The sequence below is a fragment of the Arachis ipaensis genome, chromosome B09, assembly GCF_000816755.2.
Source record: "Arachis ipaensis cultivar K30076 chromosome B09, Araip1.1, whole genome shotgun sequence".
Classification (NCBI taxonomy): domain Eukaryota; kingdom Viridiplantae; phylum Streptophyta; class Magnoliopsida; order Fabales; family Fabaceae; genus Arachis; species Arachis ipaensis.
This window is the reverse complement of record NC_029793.2, coordinates 141,682,958-141,697,743: the sequence shown is the minus strand read 5'-3', so window position 1 is coordinate 141,697,743 and position 14,786 is coordinate 141,682,958. Positions and strand designations below refer to the sequence as shown.

The 14,786-nt window shown below is 37.5% G+C and overlaps 2 protein-coding genes across 3 annotated transcripts in view; one reads left to right on the top strand and one right to left on the bottom strand.

Annotated features, from left to right (window-relative positions):
* On the top strand, positions 7,796–9,802 carry LOC107617509 (probable prefoldin subunit 5). 2 transcript variants are annotated; one of them, XM_021110945.1, is made up of 4 exons: positions 7,796–8,270; positions 9,150–9,227; positions 9,459–9,553; positions 9,675–9,802. In XM_021110945.1, the coding sequence occupies exons 1-3, from the start codon at positions 7,965–7,967 to the stop codon at positions 9,543–9,545; spliced, it is 471 nt and encodes a 156-aa protein (XP_020966604.1). In that variant the 5' UTR covers positions 7,796–7,964; the 3' UTR covers positions 9,546–9,553; positions 9,675–9,802. The 2 variants fall into 2 exon arrangements, with proteins under 2 accessions (XP_020966604.1, XP_016174765.1); XM_016319279.2 differs by having other exon boundaries at positions 7,799–8,270; positions 9,459–9,802.
* Positions 11,684–14,786, bottom strand: part of LOC107617507 (anthranilate synthase alpha subunit 2, chloroplastic) — a 3,722-nt gene continuing 619 nt past the window's right edge. Inside the window, exons 2-11 of the mRNA XM_021110944.1 lie at positions 14,599–14,783; positions 14,317–14,506; positions 13,993–14,144; positions 13,614–13,729; positions 13,255–13,501; positions 13,114–13,170; positions 12,773–12,925; positions 12,532–12,612; positions 12,276–12,362; positions 11,684–12,148 (exon numbers count right to left, since the gene is read on the bottom strand). Of these exons, the coding sequence (XP_020966603.1) occupies positions 11,822–12,148; positions 12,276–12,362; positions 12,532–12,612; positions 12,773–12,925; positions 13,114–13,170; positions 13,255–13,501; positions 13,614–13,729; positions 13,993–14,144; positions 14,317–14,506; positions 14,599–14,783 (1,595 nt within the window). The 3' untranslated portion in view covers positions 11,684–11,821. The remainder of the gene's footprint in view (positions 12,149–12,275; positions 12,363–12,531; positions 12,613–12,772; positions 12,926–13,113; positions 13,171–13,254; positions 13,502–13,613; positions 13,730–13,992; positions 14,145–14,316; positions 14,507–14,598; positions 14,784–14,786) is intronic.

Genomic DNA, 14,786 nt, shown 5'->3' with positions numbered 1-14,786 from the left:
CTCATCGGCAAAGGAGCATACAAATTACCAATGTTCTGAAAACTAGTTCGAACCGGCCGGTCAGACCGGTCGAACCATGAACCGGACTGAAAAATGTTTCGGACATTCATCAAAACCGTGAAATTCAAAAACTGGAATTGAACCGGTGAACCGGCCAGTAACCGGTCGGTCGAACCGAACTGTGACCTGGCCGATTTTTTGGATGGCAACAAAACGCTGCCATTTTTTCGTTCTGAATCTCTAAATCACCAAAACTCCAGATGCTGAGATCCCTAAATCACCAAAACGCCTTCCCTTCTTTGCTTCAGTGGTTCTCATTCTTCGAGCAGGCTTCGCTGAAGCTGCTTCCAACGCCTCACTGAGTCACTGTCACACTCACACCGTCACACGGGTCGAGGGCTCGCCGTCGAGCCACCGCAGAGCCGTCGAGAACTGAGAAGTGAGAACGCCTCACTCTCACGGGTCGAGCCACTGCCGTCGAGCCATCGCAGCAGTCGTCGAGAACTGAGAAGGTGCCTTCGCTGTCTCCCACCGCCTCGCTCTCACTCTCCCTGTTGCATGTTCTTCCTTGAAGGTGCCTTCGCTGTCTCAGTGTCTCCCACTCTCCCTGTTTTATTTTTCTTTGAACTATGTAGTGTGATTACTCAAACTGGATGATTTTACTTTGAACTGAAACTAATCTGTGATTCAGCATGATGAACACCCAAACTGTGAACTTTGGATGTTGTTTGTTTATTGAACTGATTTCGCTCTTCCTTTTCTTCCTGTTGGCGCTCTCCCTCTTCCGTTTCTCTTCTCTTTCCCATTCACTCTCGCCTCCAATCCAGTAACTATCTAACTAACTACTCTCCAATTTTGTTTCACTTATTTATTTATTATCATAATTTGATTGCATGATTGTACTCTGATATTATTTAATTGAAGTTAGAACTATGCTTTTGGATTATTCAGATTCTTAATTTGATATGGGATTAGGTGAAATTTGTGTTGATTTTTTGCCTTTATTCTATTTGCTACTGCAGCTTCTGCAAATGGAGATATTGGGGTTGAATTACCTAGTGATCAGGCAGAGATTATATTCATGGGGACTGGAACTAGTGAAGGGATACCTAGAATTAGCTGCTTGACTAATCCTCTGAAAAAATGTTTGGTATAATGAAGAAAAAAACAATCTTTGTGGAAAAAATAATTAAGATTTTGCTGCAATGGAAGTGAATGTTCAGGGTTTTGTTAAGATTTCTATATTTCATGATTGTTGTAGGTATGTTCAAATTTCAAAGGCTGCTCAGCCGGGCAATAAGAATAGGAGACTTAAACATATAAAGACTGCTCAGCCGGACAAATTGGTAGAATATTTTTTAACATATAAAGACTTGCTGGAACACGTACTGGATTACAGTAACCAGACAATAGATGATTTAGTTAAATTGTTTGGGATATTTTGATGCAGCAATGAATCATATTAAAACTTTAGACCTATGCAGGTAGTAATTAGAATAAGTGAGGTAACGGTTGAGAATTTAGGTTGGGAATATATGGTGCTCCCAATGGCCTTTAGGGACATGTAATTATAACTTTAAGGTTCATATTAGACTATAATTATGTTTTAATGTGTTTATTTATATTTTATTTATTATTTTATTAGAAAACGGTTTTTCCGGTTCAACCACGGTCGAATCGGTTGAACCTATGAATCAGTGAACCAGTAGCTAGAACGGTTCGATGATCGGTTTGGTTTTCAGAACCTTGCAAATTACAAACACTTGATGGCTCAATACTACCAAATAATTGGAACATTTCTTCTTTAAGAATGTACTACAATTAGTCTATAAGTCGGGCACGGTGATGTATTCTTTTTCCTACTACCATATTTTTTTCCTAAGGCGGGTTTTACTAGAGAGATTTTAATGAGGCACACCACCCCGCACTCTACCAATTACCATTCCACAATGCAACAAATAATTAAATTCTTTATCCTACTCGACCGAATACTATCAACAAATAATACTAACTAATAGTATGAACATTCAAAAAGATTTTCATACGAGAAAATCAAATAACCAACCAAATATGTACTTTAAACATGTTATCAAAATTCTAAGTCAGATGTTTTTGGCTAAGAAGCCAACAATCGGCTATAAGCCGGAAACCCCAACATACATAACCATGAAGACAGAAAATACTAAGTCTATTACAGAAAACAACTAGACATTCGGGTTTTCACCCTGCTCCTCTTCATCATCATCCTCATCCTCTACTAGCTGACCACCCACAACAACCTTGCAAGGGTCCATCAGAGACAAATCCACCTCAGAGGCCAAGAGCCTGGCTTGCTATGCTGCTCTCTCAAAGCCGGCGGCAAACATCTCAAGGCCGTGATCTTCTTTCTCAGTTTCTAATTGCTTCTTCTCCGCAACAAGCACCACCAATCTAGCCTCAAAAGCAACCTTCTCTTCTTTGAATTTATTTTCAGCAGTTTCAGCGGTAGTCAATTTCTCTTGCAAGGAGTTCACCAGGTCTAGAGCATCCCGAAACTTATTCCCTTTCTCCAGATTATCCTGCATCAATTGACTCATAGATGCCCTATCAAAGGAGTCACGAGCATGCTTAAGTTCCTGAGTTCGGCCAACACACATCAGCCAAGCTCCCATCACCTGAAAAAACACAAAACCTGAGAACACGAAAACAAAACCAAATACCACAGTCACTACGAATATAACATAATATACCTGCAAATACTGCAAGATACCAACATCCCCAATGTCATGCAAAAGCTTCACATCAGAGGGACTCTGACCATATTTATCAGCAACAATAGAAAAAGGGAAGTGTTCACTCCATAAGGAGGTCAGATCCTCATCACCCTTGTACCCATGAAGACTCCTCTGGTTGTCAGTAAATCTCTTTACCTGTTCTAAATTGACTTCCTTCCCGCCAAACTTATCTTCGGACACCCCAACCCCCTTTTCTTTTTTACCCTCTCCCCTTTTTCTTTTATAACTCACTTTCTTAGCTGGCGATGGCTGATCCACTTCCGCACCTTTCTCGGCCACGACATGACTACTTAACCCTTGCTTCTCAATATTTTTGGTACGAAAAAAATCTCGCAATCCATTTGAAGTAACTTTCGGAGCTTTTTCAACTGCAATACATTAAATACAAATCAAATACGAAACCAACAACAAATAATACATTCGAATCTCTATTCGGCAATTACCTATATACTCAGATAAAGCATCTCTATCAGACTCCAATTCAAGAAGGTCAACAACAGACAACAAATCACACAAAGAGACATTATTTACTAAACATTCAACTACCATCTCGTTTTCATACTCCATCCTTTCCATCCCCAGTATCTGCCTAGGCCTCGGAACCTAGTATAAAGGAAACTTCTCCAGCAAGCACTCATCCATATACCACGGAAACTCATTATCATCAACCCCAATTTTCAAAAACATCGACTTAAACCCTTTATACGAAGACTTGTACAAACTGAAAATAGCTCGGCCAGGAACACTAGCCAGGTTCAACCAACAACCCCTCTTAACACCTTTACACTGAAATAAAGCAAAAAATACCTCCAATGATGGTACAACCCCAAGACAATTCATCAATACTTCAAACCCCCTCACAAACGCCTAGAAATTTGGATGTAACTGGGAGGGGGCATATTTCAATTGCATAAGCACCCCACACTCAAACTCAGAGAACGGAAACTTGACACCAAGCTTAACAAATACACAACTGTACATAAAGAAAAATTCAAAACCTTCGCCTCGGTGATACACACGGTCAGCAACATTGCATGGCAAAGATTTCTTTTTTATATCTGAACCATCCCTAACCCAAGACGACACCGGACCTAGCTGAGAGATACTATTCTCATCATAAAAAAATAAAACCCACTTCGTCACAGACTCAGCAACCCAAGCAAAGGGATCACGGGGATCCCAAACAAAAACTTCCTCAACAAGCCTATCTTTATCCTCAACAACAGCCTTTTTCCCTTGACCCTTGGCATTCTTTTTTGAAACAGTTTTCCCCTTTTCCATCACAAAAGGAAAAGAAACAAACTCAGAAGAAATGAAATACAAAGCAAAAGAACACTAACCTCTTCTGTCCATTCTTCAACAAATAACCTCAACACAAAAACCTAATCAAGACCGAAAGAAACGAAAAAGAATGAAATTTTACCCCCTAGCCCACTAAAAATTCAAACAATGAAGACCCAAGTCAAAGCAAGCCCGTCCATCTCCGCGTGGTGCAGCATACTGACAGTTTAGAAACTGCTCCGGTTCCCCAGGCGCATTAACTCAATGTGACCTTTCATTTATTTTTTCTCACTAGAAAAGCAAAAATCATATTTACAAAAATTCACACTTTACAGTAAAAATTCAATTTACCGCCAAACCATTAAGGCACTCCCATTTTCGAATAACCTCTAAAACGAGGTTGAGCTTGGGGCTCTTACCAGCTCCAACTCCGAGCTATACTTCGTCAAAGCTCAACCTGTTTATAGTTTGGTATACCAAACAGGTCGACCTTGGGGGCTATGATCCGTTACCCAAAGTATGGCCCACACCAACAACCTTGGAATTGGAGCACTAACCAAAAGGATAACTCCCCCGAAAATCTCTCCAATCAAACAACCACAACTCCAACAACCAGAATAATACCAAATAGACTTCGTCAAACCAAAGAAGAAGATACGAATAATCGCCTAAAGGTAACTCCATATATACTAGTACCAACTAAGTCACAGGGACGCAATTCATTCCATTTTATTCTGAATACTCCCACACTCTTACTTACTTGAGCGTTGGAGTCCCTTTGCAGGTGCCCAATGCCGCCACCCTCATAAGAAGACGACGTTCCTCACCTTCATTCCCAGGAAAGCAAGTTCAAGCGACAGCAGAACGAGCTATACCTCGAAATATCTATATTCACACAGGAACATGTGTAATTAAGTTGAGTTGTAATTTTATGTAAAATGTATTTTTTGTCCTTAATATTTATTATTTTTTAACGTTTACTTTTATTAAATTTTATCCTTAACATTTTAGACGAAATTAACATGCAAGAGTAATTTTAGTTAAATTGAAAACATTAGGGGAAAAGTTGGATAAAATTTCCCACGGTATTCTTTAAGTCCGGTAGGTTAAGGACTAATCTGTCGCGAATCAGAACTTCATTTAAGGCCTTATTAGTGGATAATGGGTTACTATATACACAAGGCGGAACCAACATTTACTTAAGCAGACTAACGAACTACCACTAGACCAATCTAAATTAGTTTCCTCTATCATTCTTATTAAGGATCAAGAACAAACCAAGTTATTGGAAAAAAAAAGGTAACATTCACTTTTACAATAAAAATAGATCCATAACAACAAAAAGACAGGTAGCATTCAATTTGATCCACAATCTTTTTTTTAATGAATAATTTCAATTTTCGCTACACTATGTGTTGATCGAAAATATTTAGTTTCGAAAAATACATACTCAAAAGTATAATGGACTTTTATTTCAAGGCATGGAAGTTATATCGAGAATGGTTTGTCGAGGAATAAAAAACAAGAGCTAGTCGATGTACTCTATCGAAGAGTTAAAGTCCTTTGAAGTTGATTTTTTAGTGGTTACTCACGTTGTGCAAAAAGAGTGGAAACGATTATGATGGTTATAAGTGGCTAAGAGAGGGGGTGTTGAATCTTAACTTCTTTTTCTGCTGTATAGTATTTTTACTTTCTCAAAGAAACTTAGGAGATATTTTAACTTTTGTCTCGTATCGAGTTGAGAGACATTTTCATTTTGTCTCCTAAGTGACAGAAACAAAAATGAAGTAGGGAAGAAGAAATAACACTAGATGTATCCTGGTTCATCTACTTGGTGCAATGTAACCTACATCTAGTCTCCATCACAACAATGATGAAATTTCACTATCTCTTTTTCAAGATTACAAACACCAATGCTTCCCTAGGATCTACCCAATCCTATCTGGGACAAATCCAGATTCTAAACCCAATCCAAATTTGACTAGACCTCAATCTAGCTTTCAACAATAAAGTGCTAACTCAACTTGTAAGGGAATCCCCACAAGATCATGACACAAAACAGAAAGATGTACAAAGTAAACTTGAGATATCTTATGGTTTTTTTCTCCTAGTTTAACTCATTGCTTTTTACCTCTCATTGACTTTTTCTTACAAACCTCACCATGTTTGCCTTTTAAATGAGACTCAAACAGATCAAAACTGAGAAAAAGAGAATACTAATTGAACTACGTGAAGGAGAAGAACTCTAATAGCTTGGGTAGCTATGAGAGTGAACTCTGTGCTTTTCACTTACTCGCCTTGCCTTCAACTATTGGCCGTTCATCCTTAATATAGAAGGGTAAAGCCTCCAAGGTTGAAACAAGTTCAACCCTCACACTTTCTTCTTCTCCAACATCTGAGTAGCAGTGACTTCATCAGAGAGAAGAGAGAGAACCGAGTCTGTTGCATGCATGCTCACCTCTTCTCTCTCATCCTTTTTCTTCAAGCTTCTTCAATCTTTTCTGTTCAGCTTGACTTTGGCCCCAAGTATTGATTTTGAACGTTGATGAGCTTCTGAACCAAGATGGCTTCACGTTCTCCATGGTTGCTTCTTCTGTGCATGAGAACTTGTGGCTTTCTTCTTGGTTCCTCATTGTAGTACAAATGAGAAAATAAACTTTTGTTGTGCTTTGACCGAGAGAGACTAGCTACTTAGTTGTAGCCCCTTTTCTTTGCTTTGATTTGACAACAATCTTGTTACGTTTCTTCAAAATCTTCCTTTTGTACTTTCCATTTTTCTTATTTCTTCTTCTTTGAATAAGTGATGTGACCGAAGCAAGAGAGAGAAGAGAAAATTGATGGCTTTCAGTGGAAGTCTCAAAGAAAGTGAATTGGAACTTGAAAAATGTATTACTTAAACCAAGGGAGTAGATAACCGAAAAGCGCTTTGAAAACCTTGGACCATTTTCTTATTTTCTTTTATTTTGGATTAAAGATATGTGATTGGGTTTGGCTTAATTGATGGACCAAAAGCGTGTTGACTTGGACTTTGCATTTGTTTTTTGGGCCAACTTGTTTCATTTTATTTCCTGCACACTTGACCAAATACATCAAACCAACAATTGAAAATATTTTAATAAAACTCTTTAATAATACTTTAATAATGTTTATTCATCATTTTAATTGAATATTAGTTTTTCAAACTCAACAGGTTACTCGAGGATTAGCTCACATGGAAGTTACTCTTGAACTTGATTGTCGAAGACTTTTATAAATAGGTAAAGGTTTGATGAAGAAAGGGTTGGGACTTTACTTCAGAAAAACACTCAAAGCACACTTATATCCCAGAGATTTTCTGAACCTGCATTCGAGTCATTTTTCTATAGGGTTCCTTCCATTGTTTTTAAATTATATTTATATTTTCTATAACATTTATTTTCTTTGCAAATTTATTTTTTCAAGCAAGTTATCTTTCCTGTTTCCTTTTAATATTCAGCACTTTATTTTTTAATTTTAAAATTCTTCAATCTTGTCGAAGGTAATTTATTATTTTATTTAAATTTGATGTCATTCATTTCGATTTCAGTCAATTTATTTTCAAAGTTTATTTTGTTTTATCAAAAAAATCCTTTGATGTACTTTAAAAAATTGGTATTTACATAAGAATAGATTTTGCTCACAAACCACTGTATATCGAACCACTCTTCGAGGAAAAAAGAAAAAAGTGAGTTGCGTTAGTCCATTTTCACATTTTTGTTTTTCTAGTTAAAGTACAAATTGTGCGAATGTATTAAGAGTTTAAGACTTTGTTTTGGAGTAGTGTGGTGTATTGGGCTTTTGTTGCAACTTGAAATCACACGCGTGGGAGGGTTTGCCAAAGAAAGCGCGAGTCACTCAGAGCTGAGCTGAAGTGAGAGAGAATCATCGGAGATGGCGTCGTCGAAGGGAGGCGGAGGCGGAGGAGGAGGGATTCCACTGGAGAGGATGAGTGTTGAGCAGCTGAGGGCGTTGAAGGAACAGGCGGATCTCGAAGTTAACCTCCTTCAGGACTCCCTCACCAACATCCGCACCGCCACCACTCGCCTCGAGATCGCTTCCTCCGCCCTCAACGACCTCTCCCTCCGCCCTCACGCCTCCAAGATGCTCGTCCCCCTCACCGCCTCCCTTTACGTTCCCGGAACCCTCGACGATTCTCAGAAAGTCCTCGTCGACGTCGGCACCGGTTACTTCATCGAGGTACGCTCCCCTCTTTCTCTTCTCTTCAGCTTCTGAGCTTTATATCAAAACCTATTAATCGAATTCTGTGTTTGTAGATTGCTTTTATGATCCGAATTGCGTCCTTCGATTTTATTCAGTAATAATCGTTGGAATTGTGTTGTTTTGGCGTCTCCTTTGAAAATTGATGTTAACATTTTATGATAGCAATGGCACTGCTTTCAAGCCACTAGCGTATTTTGCCACTGTCGTTTGTTTTCAGAAACTCCAAAGAGATGCAGTTTATCTTGTTTGCATACATAGTGATAGAACTATGATGAGTTTTTGAGGTACAAAAAAAATTTCTAAATATTAGGTTCATATGCGGGGGGGTTATGTAATTGAGTGATGAGTTAAGTACAGTTCTTGTAATGTTCTATCTGTAACTTTCCATATTCAACGAAACTTAAATGTTTTGCGCGTGCTAGTTTGTATTCAAGTGATATGATTCGTTGTAATACCTGCCAAAATCTACCAAGGATATTCAATAGTGACATGGGAAAAAAAAAAAAAACTACAATTCTTGGGTAGGTATCCATATGTGCATTTAATCATTATACAGTTACACATTTACAATAAAGTATAAGAGACAACCTTTCTGTATCCTGTTCAATATTTCCATGGTTAAGTAAGTGTTTCCTTTGCAATGTCGAAGATGATAGTGGAGTTGAAAACTTTTAAGGTGTTTGTTTTATCTGGTTTGTGCGTGTTTGTGTGTTGGATGAAATAGTTTTTTGTATTTATAGGGTCTAGCTCATTTTATTTTGTTTGATTTTCGCTTGAATTATGCTCTACATTGATGCGTTGTACTCTTTCTTTTCAAAGAAAAAAAAGTAATTGTTTCCTTCATGCTGAAAATAGAAAACGATGGCTGAAGGAAAAGATTACTGTGAGCGCAAAATCAACCTACTGAAGTCAAACTTCGATCAACTTGTTGAGGTAAGTTTCCTGTTACACATCTTCTAAAACTTGATAGATGTATATTTACTACTTGTTCTAAGGCAAGCTTTCCCGATTAGATGCTGATGGTAATTTCTATGGTTATGCTAAACATGATTTTTTTTTGAGGAGTGTGGTTTCAAGTAACATTTCTTGTGAAAAAAAGGTTTAGCGTCGTATGTTTTGCCTTATCCATTTATAACTGAAAAGCAGCATAATCCAAAACTGCAGGTTGCATCCAAAAAGAAAAATGTTGCAGATGAAATGGCGGTTATTTTACAGGCAAAGATGAAGCAATTAGCATCTACATCATCCTAAAGTAGTAGGTATAGACTTCAATTACTTCTTCCATGTTATTGTACCATAGCAAACCAAAATCAGTGGTTTTGAGTCAGTGATGTTATATGTTGTTTGAACTTTTTATTAAATTACTCCTCTTTTTATTAGATACCTCCAAAATTTATCTTGGAAAGATTGGAATTCGGAACTGTGTTTGGAAAATCAAGTCAAACGATTACTATTGGAATTTGGAATATTGAGAGTATTGATGGATTGAGGAGTGGTTTTTTGATTAAGCGCTTTCCATAGGAAGTGACTCTGCTCTGTTATCATTCCGTCATTCTTCAGTCTTATGTTAACGCTAATAAAATAACACAACACAATGATCTTCTAAAAGTTAATTTCGTATATTTCAAAATACCAAAAGTATGGGAGCCAATGGAATATTTGTACAATGCGTACAATGGAGGTTTAGGGAGTATTAGAGATATAATCATTAGTGTTACCTTTTTCCATCAGTGTAAGCTTCTGGGTTGAATGGTATTAGAGCTCTAGATCTGAAAGGTCAAGAGTTCGATTCTTTGGTGAACCCCAAAATTCTAAACTCTCAACTCTAATCCTATCCGCACTCTAAAATTCTAAGCCCTACTCTACCTGCAGAAATATCAAATTTTTTCGAAGTAAATATAAAATTCAATCATTTCGAATTTTATACATATTAATAACATAAAAAATAAAAAACTAATGTTCTAAATTTTTAAATTAACTAACTAGTTTTAGTGGTTGTTCACTAATTGTAAGTCATTATACAAGAGAGGTTGTGGGTGTAACTCTCACTTCCTTTACTGTATACCTAATTTTATAAAATGTGTTATATATGAGGTGCGGGTAGGGTGGGGTAGGGTAAAGTACACCCTAAACCCATACCCTATCCTACCCGCAACAGATCGGGTAGCCTACCCTACCTGAACGGGTTGGATACCCGCGGGTAGGGTATGAATTGCCAGCCCTATTTATGATGCAATCATATTAGATGTAAACAACGTATTGGTTAATTTTAAAATATAAAATCTATGTTGAAATATAAAATACACATTGAAAATGAGTTCAATAATCATGAGTTAAATAATCATATATTTTTATATAAATATATATTAGTTGATTTTGATNNATTTAACTAATATGTGTTTTAAGTTATTATGAAATTTTTTGTAAAAGATATTAGAGTTTAATTTTTTAATATATTTGTTTTGTATTTATTAAAAAAATTATATAGAAACTTTAATATATGTTTTAAAAAAATGTGAGCTAAATCCAAATTGAAGGTAAGGATGACAATAATCTAAAAAATTGGAAGATAGGAGTTATAGCTCAAATGAATAATAGCTCAAATTAAGAGGTTGCGGGTTTGAATCTCCTATCTTTCCAAATTTTTAAAGCCAATGAGTTATAACTCAAATGGCATAGATTCCCCATACTCAATTAAGAGGTTGCGGGTTCGAGTCTCCTATCTTTCCAAATTTGCCAATGAGTAATAGCTCAAATGGCAGACTCCCCATACTCAATTAAGAGGTTGCGGGTTCGAGTCTCCTATCTTTCCAAATTTTTAAAGCCAATGAGTAATAGCTCAAATGGCAGACTCCCCATACTCAATTAAGAGGTTGCGGGTTCGAATCTCCTATCTTTCCAAATTTTTAAAGCCAATGAGTAATAGCTCAAATGGCATAATCTCCCCATACTCAATTGAGAGGTTGCGGGTTCGAGTCTCCTATCTTTGGTAAAAAAAAAAAAAAAAGATGACAATAATCTGGATTAGGTTTACGCACTACCAATCCTCGTCTCTCGCCCTGCTGACTTTATTCCATATAAAACTAGTTCTACTATTATTTATTAGTAGTAAATACTTGTACCGTAAATCCCTAATTTGCCCAGCTTCGCTTCTATAACCTCTTGTTGGGGCAGGTACATCCAGACCCCAACTCTACTTCTCTCAAAATCCATCCTGCACCAGATCGTATAATTACTAGCCCCAACTAAGTAGGAGCAGGGTGGATACTAATAGTTGCGGTACGAGTTGTATTGCCATCCCTACTTGAGAAGGATAACCTAACTTAGTTACCTTTTCATTTATGATTTATTGTCCGTTTGTTTCCATCCTCTCATCCACTTCCATCCTCTTTCCAAAAACGAGGGGAAATACCTTAAGACTTACATTTTTCCTCTTTGGTCTACATTCCAAGTCAAGATAACAAAATACGATTCTTCAATGATGGAATCCCATCGTTTGCTCCTACATTGTCAATTCCTGGATAAAACTATTCCTTGTCTACAAAAGAAGATTCTGCAAGATCAATGGCACGGGCAAGGGCAGCAGCTTTGTTCTCGCACTCCCTTTGCTCATCCGCCGGATCGCTGTCGGCCACAATTCCTGCTCCTGCCTGAAGATGGGCAATCCATTCTCTGCGTTTGTTGACATCCTTGTACGAGTACATTGTGTCAAAACGGGTGTTGGTAGGGAAAACTATGGTCCTCAGAGCAAGGGCAATATCCATATCACCGGCAAAAGATATGCCTCCAAACCCCCCGCTATATGGCCCTCGTCTTCTTACTTCCAACTGATCAATCAACTCCATGGCTTTCACCTGTTTTCCAGCATATACAATGACATCGACAACTACTTAGGGACCCCAAACAAGTCAAATATTTGATTGCACTATTGACTTGGTAATAATCAAGACCCTACATCTACAAAGTACAGGTAAACATTACCTTTGGTGCTCCGCTAACTGTACCAACAGGTAAAGCGGCACGCAATGCATCCCAGCATGTTAAATCATCTAGTAACTCCCCAGTAACCTGCAAAGATGAATACAGTTTCCATCATTTGAGACAAGTTTCTTCACTTCAAACAGATCAGGCTGGAGAAACTGGATTTTTTGAAAAACTAAATCAAATAAACTAAAACAAAGGGAAACTAGCTCATTAGCTCCCATATATATGAATCAACAATAGAAGAAACTATTACCGTTGAGCTAATGTGCATGACATGGGAATAACGCTCAATATTCATGAGCTTTTCAGCTTGAACTGAACCAGGTTTTGAGACCTGCATAATCAATCTTTCATAAACCACAAAGCTAGAACAATAGAAGAAATGATTGACACGGGGATGCACAACTTATTAAAAAGCATTAGGTTCATATTCTAGTAATAATATATTCAACGTGAAATTTGAAGACACAAGTCCAGAATAGAGAAGTATAAACCTTTCCAACATCATTTCTCCCCAAATCAACTAGCATTACGTGCTCTGCACATTGCTTTTCATCATTCAGAAGTTCCTTCTCCAACATCATATCTTCTTTTGGTGTTTTCCCCCTTCTAACAGTCCCGGCAAGGGGACGATTGGTAATTTTTTTCTGCAAACAAAATATGAAACACCTATTAATAAAGTTCATGGCATTACCAAAAGTTAAGTAAAATGAGAGCAATTTAAAAAGGTCAACAATCCCATTATAATTATATCATAGAATTAAATTATTTATGTTCCAAGTATGAAAATTAAAAGATGATGCTATGTATTTGATTAATTGTTACAGAATGCTACCTTCTTTACTCGTGTAAGAATTTCTGGACTTGAAGCTACCAAAATACTTCCTCTGGCCTGTTAACAGTAAATGATTAAATAACCTAACCTTTGAAGGTGTGACTAACTTATAAATAATTATGTCAAGGGAAATTGACAAGCCTGTAAATAAGTCATATATGGACTAGGATTAACAATCCTCAGTGCTCTGTAGACTTCAAATGGGTCGGCAAAAGTTCGCCGTTCAAATCGTTGACTCAGTACAATTTGAAAAATATCACCAGCCAATATGTGCTCTTTAGCCTGCAAAACTGCTTGCTTGTATTCCTCGCTTGTCATGTTTGACATCTCCAGTTTGGGACCAAAGAGACGAGTGTGTAGCTTTATTGAACCTGCAGGCAGCCTTGGGCTGATATTGACAATGATAAACGTAGATACTCAAATCTAACATAACCAAATTCCATCCCAATTTTATAATTAGGCCAAGAAGAAGATTAACAGGATAAGAATAGATTGCTCACGTAATTATGTCATGCACCCTAGATACTAGAGTTTCCAGTCGCTCCATTCCACCATTGAGGGCTTCCTCAGCAGAAGAATATCGGTCCAACCGAACCCAATGAATCACGTATGCTTTCTGAGTTGAACATACTCAAATAAATAAAATGAAATTATTCTCCAAGTTGTGATTCTAATGAACATAACTTGTTTGAATCTAATTACAAGATTCAGTACATCTTGCTACAAGCTCTAGTAAGTTATCCCATTTATTCAGGTCAAATGGGAGGTGAATATAAAATCAGTATTGCTGTTAACATGAAAGGTGAATATAAAATCATACACCGAAGCAAGAATTCTCTAAAATAAAACTTGTACAATACACGGTAAATATGACAGTACCTTCTCAACATGATCAAACACAATAACATTATCATAAAGGCCCAGATGAACATCAGGGAGGCCTCTGTCATCCATTGGGGCAGAAGAAAAGGGTAGTTTCTTCTTTTCTACATAGCGCATTGTATCATAAGAGAAATAACCCACCCAACCACCTGGAGAAAAGAAAATGGCACATGGTAAATTAAAAATATACCAGGGATATTTTTTATATCACTGATGATCTCATTCATATTTATCTCAAGTGTGGGAAAATGCATGAAGCAGTAATGACAAATAGACCTACATGCATACAAATGCAGTTATGAGTGAGTTTGATTCACCTACCACAAAATGCTTCTGGAAGTTCATCGATGAGTTGGGGTTTCCACTTCTCCATGATTCTGCGAGGAATGACCATAGGGTCCTCGACGATCTCCTCGGTCCGGCATCCTTCCCCGTGGTCCATGATTGTAACCATGTTCTCTTTGGCCACAATCTCCATACATGGCTGAGCTCCCACCACACTGTACCTCCCCTAACACAAGATTAATCACAAAGTTTAGAAAGAACAAGACTCAATAGAATTAGACCAAAACAAAGGATTATTTATTTATTGTGTTCACTCACAATGTTTGAAACACTGAGGCCAGGCTCCACAGACTCAAAGAGAAAGCTTGGAGCATCCCTCTCGTCTTCCTTCACCAAGCACCGGTACGCAAGAACCGGCGTCAGATGATCAGAAAATATGCATCGGTAAAGTGGTATCACGTTCCCCAACTTCGAAGCCTCTATGAATTTCGCTGCATTGTCCACTG